Source organism: Formica exsecta, unplaced genomic scaffold (assembly GCF_003651465.1).
Source record: "Formica exsecta isolate Colony F162 unplaced genomic scaffold, ASM365146v1 scaffold229, whole genome shotgun sequence".
Lineage (NCBI taxonomy): Eukaryota > Metazoa > Arthropoda > Insecta > Hymenoptera > Formicidae > Formica > Formica exsecta.
In genome coordinates this window covers 7,981-17,369 of record NW_021849582.1, presented here as the reverse complement: position 1 = coordinate 17,369, position 9,389 = coordinate 7,981, and the positions used below count along the sequence as shown (strand labels likewise).

Sequence of the window (9,389 nt, the reverse complement as noted above, 5' to 3'; positions counted from 1 at the left end):
AATGTACACAATTTTTACTAAATATTACATTAAAATAAAATATAAAATATTCAATTATAAGTACTTTTTATTTAAAAAAAGTTGTCATAAGATATCTCAAATCTAAAGTCTTAAAACCATGAGATTAATATTGTTACATTGGAAGCATAGCATATCAAAAATGTGCCTTTAAGTCGATATTTTGCATTTATAAATATAAAAATAACTACGAAGATACTACCCATCAAATGCTTTATAATTTTTTATTATTATTTGCCCCAGAAAGATTTGTAAAGAAATTATTAAATAGTAATATTTTAAAAAGCGAGCAACACAAAATATAAAACGTATGCAAATTATTATGGCTTGCAAAGCCTTTTTTAGAAACGGGATCGATCGATAATATCAGGGGTGTCAGTAATAATAACAGCTATCGATATTACACGCAAATATATTTCTTTCTCACTTCAATGCAGTCTTTTATAATGAATCTGTTTTTGACAGTAGCGATTGACGAAACTCAAATCTGACAAACGCGCGGCCGAGAGTAATTCAGGCTAACGACTGTCTGAAAGAGAGATGAAGACGGGCCAAGCTGAAGCTGGGAGATGTGGGATCAGCTACCGGAGCTGATACTGACGCAGATATTTGGCCACTTGAATCGGGCCGATCGTGTCAGCGTCGGTCAAGTCTGCCGATCATGGAATCGCACATTATCTTCGCCCGTACTCTGGCGATCCTTCACAGTTCTCATCGATCGTGAGCTACGCGGTGACTTCCCTTTAGCCGGAGAATTAGCCGTAAGAAAATTTTCCGCAATAGAGATTGGCAAATTTCTTTCAAGCGAATTTAAGTCAACAACTTGCGTAGTAGAATTTGTATGCAGAATTGAATTCTCTTCGTGATCGAATTTGGAAAAATTATATAAATTACTAAAATAAAAATAAAAATATCAAGGTTCTGTATATGTCATTAACAATAAAAGATAGGTTAATAAGAGTCAACGCACGGGTTACAGGCGCGAATAAAAATACTCCTAAATAGTCATAGATGCTACTTTATTAGACATTTTGGTCCATTTCGGACCATCTTCAGTAACTGTATATAAAAAAAAATAATAAGAAAAAATAAAACAAAGAAAACAAAGAAATATAAGAAATTAATACAGAAAAGGGTGAATATTTGAAATTTATTAATACGTAGTAAAATTATGTGAAAAAAACTAAGTCATCTCATAGAATAGATAAGTGAAAAGAAAAAGAGAATTGATTAATAATACGAAAAAAAAATTTGCTATTTTTTTATGACTCTAAATTCTCAAATATATTGCAGAATTTAATTGAAGAATCTATAGATCCAAGAGAGATTTCTCATCAATGTCTGATTTAGTCTGTAATTTTAATATCATTATTGTGTCATATTATTAATGTCCATGCCGGATTCTGTTGATGAAGATAAATAAATTTACTGTCAAACATTTTAGGCAAAGTATGGACAGCATATGCGCAGCCTGGAGCTCGCATTTTCACGGCCGTACATTCTGCCAAGACAGATGAGAATCACACGCAATACTCAAGCGGAAGCCGGTGCCGATTTTCTCGCGATCGTGCGCGCTAAAGATGTGCAACTACGACAGCTGATATTAACGAACTGGGTGTTCGGCTACAAATGGGGTAACAGAGGAATTTTGCTCTGTGCCCTGGCGAATTTCTTGCGGTGATCAAATTCTGTCCTTTCCCTATCAATCTTAATGTAATCGAACGGACTTTACAAACTGACCTTCTTTTTCATTCAACTTTCAGCGGTCAACGCAATCTCGAGATCCTGAGCTTACTGAACGTTGACTTTGGTGTGACCGACGTTTTGCGATTGTTGGGGACAGTTGCCAAAGGATCTGGCGAACGCTTAGTCTCTTTGGACCTTCGCGGCGCTTTCAGAGAATGGCAAGCTCCTCATGATAATCCGAGGTTCGGAAAAGCGGGAAAAAAAAAATTTATTAGAAAATATGCAAATATAATATTTTTTATACACACACACATATACATATACACACAATATAATCACGATAAAATAAATTAAATATTAAATAAAAATATCTATCAATGTCACATACGCACAATTTTAAGATAATTTGCTTACAATAATTATTATGTTATTTTGAAACGTAATTAATTAATTTTAATTATCTTCTATAATATTAATATTGTTAATCTTAATTATTCTCCAGATATTTGCGCTTGCTGAATCGTTTCCACGCTCTAAGTTTGTTAAAATTAGACTATCCAGCTTTATCGAATCATGCTCTGAATGCTCTTGCGAGTGGAGCATTGACGCTGAGGAGTCTGTATATATCTGTGAGAGATTCGGATTCTAGACAACACATAATAGCGAATGCTGCTTGGCACAATTTGGTGCTAGCTTGTCCCGATTTGCAAGTATCCTATATTATAGGTATAACAGAATGTTGCTATACTATGAGAACATATTTTTATCTGCATTAAGATCCAGTCTATTTTTGGGACAAATTTGTTTCTTTTTTATTAACTGTATTTAATTAAATTAATAAATTTTAATTTTTTTTAAGTGAAAAACATTTTTATAAAGATAAAAAAGAACTTATTTTTTAACGCAAGAATACATAAGTCTGTTCCAATTTCTATTAAATTTTGTATCATTTCTGATAAACATGTGAGAATTTTATTGCACCATTTATCTTTTCAAGTATGATTTTCAGTGAATATCTCGCACTATGAGGATATGTATTACTTGCTATTACCCAGTGTCCCCCTAGCCAAGTTTCACATGTTCAGTGGACACGTATGGGATCAAAGCAGATCTCGGAATTTTAGAAGCACGATCAATCTGCTAATTACTCAATATCCAAGTACATTAGGTATATCATAAAATGCTTTTTAATCACTTTTCAGAATTTTTAAATATTAATATATGCATTTTTATTAAAATTGTCCAATTTATTAAATTTATAAATTTTAATCAATTGATTTAAATTTTTCGGTAAATAAATCGCTCTCTATATCTGTCATTACATATGTAAATTATCAGAGAGGATATTATTTAATAATAAAAAAAGATACTTTCCTCTGCAGTCGAAGTTATGCTACAACTTAGGAATAATCGCGAATTACTCGACGATTTATTAGTATCCATGTTGATACATTGCAAGCGATTGACGAGATTGCAGTATGATGGAATTATAAGGAATCTCGAGACTTTACGCGAAATATGTCAGCTTCAAGCCGAACATAAAACACGTAAGTGAAAATATCGTAAGTAAAAGCATTTGTTATAGTATCAATGAAAACTCGATCAAATAACGTGATTGCAGATTTTAGGATGATACATGTGAAACCTCGAAATATTAATATCCAAAATCGTGGTGTATTGAATGATATTAATTATCAATACGATAGCAAAATGCACGAGCAAGGAGTCGATTTCCGAGTTGAAGATCCTACCTCGATCTTATTCTTTTATTGATGATTGGTCTTACTTCAATATTTTTGAATTTTTAAAGAAATGCTTTATTTACTTTGATATCAATGTTTTGTTACGTTAGGACAAATATTTTTCTTTTTATTAAATAATATAAAGGAATTTAGAAATTATCTAAAAACGAAGTCATATATGACTGTAATGTATAACAGGATTATAATGTATAAAAATGTAAAAATATAATTTATAATTAAAAATATTAATGGTTAATATAACAAGACTTAATTTCAATTTTAAGCAATTTAAATTTCTGTATATATGTTTGGACAAAATGATAGATATCTGTATATAAATATCATTACAAAATTGATTATTTATTCAACATACAATAATTGTTGATTTATACAAAATGAATTTATATAAATTCATTGAATTCATCGATTTTATATTATATAGCTGCTCGTTGCAAATTCATATTTTTTTCTTAAAAACAATTATATGTTTTTTACACCAATTGATTCCTTTCATTATTTTGCGCATAAAAGTATTGAAATAAGATAATCAAAAAACGAATATTTTACAAGATATTTCATAACTTATGTAAAATTATATCAAATTAAAGTATGAAATATCTCGTCCACTATTCAATGTAGCTCTTTCAAAATAATTTAACTCTTATCTTAAATCTTTTTGTCTAAAATCAATATCTATGAAGATATCTTAGAAGGCACTTTCTAGTGATTCATCTTGTATATATGTATAGTACTTAAAATATTTCGGCATCGAATTATCAATAACATAGTATTCGATTTTGGTGGGATATACAATAGTGCACTTTATGTGCTTCGATCTTGTTGTCATTCGCATAACGAATAACACACTCGGGCAATAAAGTAGTAGTATGAAATTCCTTTTCTAAACACGATTGTGACTATTATCGACACATAATTTGCTATTATTTTAATTATTACAATTAACAATTAATTAACTTTTAATAAAACTGTATAAAACTGTATCGCAATAATAATAAAGTGCGTATCTCGTGTGATTGTTCTATGATCGGAAGCGCCATGCAAAGTATCTCGCGATCTTTGTGTATACGATTAATCATAATTAATCGTGTCTTCGCAAGTAAGTGTGAGTGCCATAAAAAAATAACAAAAGACGAAAGCAACAAAGGAAAAAGAAGTTTGGGTGACGGACGCACCAATAACATATGCGGTAAATAAAAAGTATAAATTGTTTATCAGTTTTTTATGTTTAATATACACATATTACTCGTTCTCATTTCCTGGATAATGTATATATGATTCATTTTAAAAATTATTGTACAATGTAAATACATAAATAATAAATATTCCATTTTCTATTTTAAAATACTTATAATATCTATAATAAAATATTTTTGTATTAATGAAAATATATAAAATAAATATAGATATATAAATATGTATTCTTTAACATTTATATGAATATCATATTTATCTTCTTGAAATTTCATCGAAAATAACAAAAAAAATAAAAAAAAATAAAATAAAAAAAAAATAGTATATAAAAGAAATAATGAGAATGTAAATTAAAAAAGAATATAAAGAGCAAATAGAAATACAGATTTATTTTGGTTTAATATAATAAGAATCATTTTTTATAAAAAAATTATAATAATGCAAAATATTAATTAAATATGTTTTCTATAGGACACAGTGCGCCTAATAGCAAAAATCGAATAACATTAAAATGAACAAACACACAAGAAAAAGTGCGTGCGCGCGAGGTTATTAGTTCACGGATACCATATCTTATCATTTCAAAAAATGTTGAAAGAATATTCTCGAGAGATATAAAAGTCTAAAATTTTTAAAGAATATTTAAAGTTTTAAATAATATAAATATTGAAAAATTGATGTTTTGGACTCTTTCAAATATGACAGTTTTCTAAATATATGTATTTCAGTATGCTACAAACATATGTAAAAAAACAGAAAACAGATATACATTTGTATTCTTTTAAAAGAACTTTCTTTTTTTTCAAATGATAAAACTTCTTTGAAACTCAAGGAATCTCTGACAAGTATGCATTACCTGAGAGACCCTTCGAGCTTCAAAGAAATTTTCCTTTTGTGCGCATAGTCACGTGCCAACTGTATAGTGGGAGAAGTTTAGTTTTACAGATAATTCAGAATAAGGGTGAGCAGAACGTGAAAAACCTCTTATAGTGCGTATAAGACAAAAACACGTGTGCTCTCTGCAATCAGCAGACATAAAAACAACGTCGCAGAAGATTTTGTGTGGTTTTAAAAAAAGATTATTAATTATACGTGAAATATTTGTTGCGAATAATTAAATTACTTTTAATTATTTTTTGTGTTTTATTGAATTTTTGTCATAATGGCTACGATAATGTGCTTATCTGACGAGATGATAGCCATCATTCTTGGCTACAATGATATCAGCATTAAGGATATTATTAACTTCAGATGTGTGTGCAAGCAATTTCGGTGGGCAGCCAAATACGATAAATTTTGGGAAAAAAAGTTTTTTCAAAGGTAATATCTTATTCCTAAATTATTTGTAATTTTATTTCATTAAAAATCATTATTTAAACATAAGAATTACTTAATAAGTATAATATTATACTCTATTACTTATAATGTTTCAAGACGTAATTCTTGTCGTTTGAGCAATGATTTTTATGTCTTTAATACTTGAATCTGGTATAAAAATAGCAATACCTCATTTTTATTAAATTTTGATTTGGGGAAGTGTGCTATTTTGGAGATTTAACCAAAGTGCTAAATGGAAAAGTTTCTTCTTCTGATGCGCTAAATTCATCCTTTCAGTTTAAACAGATTTGGGACATTCTGCATAACAAAAATAACGAGTCGAAAATTGTGTCACATTGCTTCCTCATCATTTTATTCCGTTCACAAAGCTTAAGTTCCCTAAAGCAAGCGGGTTTTTCGAAGTAATTATTTTATTTGATATTAATTAATTTGATGAACTGATATTTTATAAATATAAATAATATAAAAGTTAAGTAATTTGTAGTTATGTAATAAGGATATAAATATAAGTATACTTATTGCTTTGTCCATTATATGCATTATATTGTATATTGTTAGCGTAAAGTTTAATTATATAAATCAAAAAATTAAAGATTATATACTGCATAGTTTTTGCATTAAAACAAAAAGATTGAGATTTTGATTAATTCTGTACATTACGCAATCTAAAAAATTTATTCCTTCAAAAATTTATTACTAATACAACATCAATGTTTAGTGTAATTTTCAAAAATTTATTAAAATATTTTTTGTTTTAATTTCAGGTGGCCTACTGCGAAAAAACTTTATGACAAGCTGTCTAAAGTAAATGAGCTGAAGGAGTCTCAAAAAAACGAACAAAAAGATAAAAAACAATTAAACTTTATGGATATAGGCATTAATTGTATAAGACAATTCAATTTCATGTCTCATATAATAAATAGAAATTATGATAATATGAGTAACTTCATCATGCCAGATGAACAACTCTTTGATTCATTCTTTAATATAGTAAAGCGTCTAGCAGACAAACATATTGTACAACGACATTTACGCAAACTAATGTATGAGCCTGAAAATGGCATAAACATTTTATTCCTTATTGATGAAATTAAATACTTGATTACTCAATCTTCACAGTAAGATTTAATATATATATATATAGATTTTGAGATTAAATATATATTTAATATATATATATATATATATAAATTAAAGTGCTATTAATCTCATTGACTAACATACCTATTGCACAGATAAAATGTAAATTTTTCAGAAGAGTTGATTGCGATATGGTGGAAAGATATTGCAATATAAAACTGTTAACTTATCTCAGGCGATATTTGATAAGGAAGAAATGGGACAGACTTTGCAAAGAATCTCGCGAACAACAAACTCACATACTTTATGAACGGACGGCTACTACTGCGGCACAATGGTTACAACCTCAAAAGAACATATCTTACTCGTCCATAAAAACGTCACTCGATAATATTGCATTAGAGATACTGAATCGTCTTAGAGAAAAAAATCCCGACCATTCGATATTTTCGACGTCCGCTGAAAAATTTTCCTATTGGAAAAACAATAATATCGATGATAATCATTGGAACGAAGCAGAAGGAACGCAGATTATGGATACACTCAAAGAACATATATTTAACAAATCAAATTTTCGACTACCAAAATTGAGACAGCCAGAAGTGAAATACGAATGTATAGATAATGTAAATACTATAGATTATAATATATTATAAAAATATGACCAAATTATGCTATGATTATGTATGTTATTTCTCAAAAATACTTTCTCTCTAATTAATTTCTGTATTGTAATTTCCCGCACAGGTCTTAGAAAATAAAATTGGTGAAGAAATAATTTTACTTATTATATATCATAGTGTGGCCAGGAGACTTGGTCTACGTTGCGATATTGGTACACATCACCAAACAGTACACTTTAGACATAAACCTAGAATTTCTCGGCAACCTCTTTCAATATTTTGGCAACCAAGATAGTAAGAATAATATTAGACTTAAAATTATTTAAATCTTTCGGTATTTTTATTTTTATCACACATACACACACACACACACACACATATATATATATATAACTTTTAATTGTTTGCAGTGCTACGAATAGTTCAGAAACTGTAAGATGTTTTAGCATAAAAAGAAAAACTAACAAATTATCGGATCCTTGTCTTCAGAAGAAATATTGCCTGGGTTTGGGCAGTGAAAAGCAATTATTATCAGCTGAATTGGTTAGCATCTACTCATATCTAATTTCTACTAATATTAACACTACTTAAAAAAACTTTTAACCTCAATAAAAATGAAAACAAGCTTTATAGATTAAAAAATTATACAAATTTTTATTTACTCATTTGTAATCGGAGTTCTGTTCATATGTTTAATTCTTTTTTTTTTTTCACCACTACAGATGCTAAAAAGTGTAATGGGATTAACACTACCTACAAATCTCGAAACTATATACGATACAGAGTTGGTACGTTAACAATATACATGACACATATTTATATACAGGATATATCATAAGTCAAACGTAATTTTATCATTCTTTATTTTTGACTTATTTTAACTTCGTCAATTCATTCTTCAGAGATGGGGCGTGACTTATGATATAACCTGTATAATAATAATAATAATAATAATAATAATAGAAAGAAATCTTTCTGAGGTTTTTTCCTGGTAACACATACAATTACATGCATACATAATTATAATTATTTTTAATTTAACTAGCTGTAATTTAATTTGTTACACACAGAAGTTTATTCAGGAATTACTTGACAAAAAATATCAATTAAAGTATGATTTTACATTTTCCAGATCAGGTGTTTTTATGATAAAAGTTTTTATGATAAAATCGAATTAAGACCACAAGAAGTAAAATTTGCCGTTGGAATGATTGTAATACATGGTAATCAATCTATAAATAGTTCTACCGGCGTGATAATCGGATGGAACCAACTAAATATGCACGGAAGAACATGCCATTATTACGAGATGCTTTTCAGGAAGACGGTCTCTAAAAACTGCTCGCACTTTTCGTACATTTCGCTGCCAAAGTCCTCCAGTAATTACAGTGCTACAAAGAAACGTACATATTACGCAATTTTAAACGACAATAATGAAATATGTTACGTAGAAGAAGGTACAAATATCATTAAACACGTCTTTATTTTAAAATATGTTTATGTTTATTCGAGCACATCTGTTTCTACACAAAATGTAAAATAACATTTTATTTTGGTTTATCTTATTTTCTTTTCCAATTTAATTTTTTTAAAAGATATAAAAGTAAGGCTCTTACAACTTAAAATCAAACTCCGAATAAAAAGGCAAAAGAGCCACGCGCAGTTTTTTGGGCGCAAAGGTATATACAAT

The 9,389-nt window shown here is 28.6% G+C and overlaps 2 protein-coding genes across 2 annotated transcripts in view; both read left to right on the top strand.

The window, feature by feature from the left end:
* Positions 1-39: 39 nt before the first annotated feature.
* Positions 40-3,646, top strand: LOC115235647 (F-box only protein 39-like). The gene is made up of 7 exons (XM_029807555.1): positions 40-779; positions 1,463-1,695; positions 1,782-1,946; positions 2,207-2,430; positions 2,714-2,872; positions 3,087-3,251; positions 3,326-3,646. The coding sequence occupies exons 1-7, from the start codon at positions 588-590 to the stop codon at positions 3,475-3,477; spliced, it is 1,290 nt and encodes a 429-aa protein (XP_029663415.1). The 5' UTR covers positions 40-587; the 3' UTR covers positions 3,478-3,646.
* A 2,165-nt stretch (positions 3,647-5,811) lies between these two features.
* LOC115235648 overlaps positions 5,812-9,389 on the top strand; it is a 5,072-nt gene continuing 1,494 nt past the window's right edge. Inside the window, exons 1-7 of the mRNA XM_029807556.1 lie at positions 5,812-5,978; positions 6,761-7,114; positions 7,252-7,702; positions 7,824-7,993; positions 8,110-8,242; positions 8,422-8,487; positions 8,832-9,156. Of these exons, the coding sequence (XP_029663416.1) occupies positions 5,821-5,978; positions 6,761-7,114; positions 7,252-7,702; positions 7,824-7,993; positions 8,110-8,242; positions 8,422-8,487; positions 8,832-9,156 (1,657 nt within the window). The 5' untranslated portion in view covers positions 5,812-5,820. The remainder of the gene's footprint in view (positions 5,979-6,760; positions 7,115-7,251; positions 7,703-7,823; positions 7,994-8,109; positions 8,243-8,421; positions 8,488-8,831; positions 9,157-9,389) is intronic.

Excerpts from the sequence above, each read along its gene's own strand:
- LOC115235647 (XM_029807555.1), top strand. The coding sequence starts at position 588 with ATGTGGGATCAGCTACCGGAGCTGATACTGACGCAGATATTTGGCCAC. Across the intron at positions 1,947-2,206 it reads GCTCCTCATGATAATCCGAG|ATATTTGCGCTTGCTGAATC; the intron begins GTTCGGAAAAGC and ends ATTATTCTCCAG. Across the intron at positions 2,873-3,086 it reads TCAATATCCAAGTACATTAG|TCGAAGTTATGCTACAACTT; the intron begins GTATATCATAAA and ends TTTCCTCTGCAG.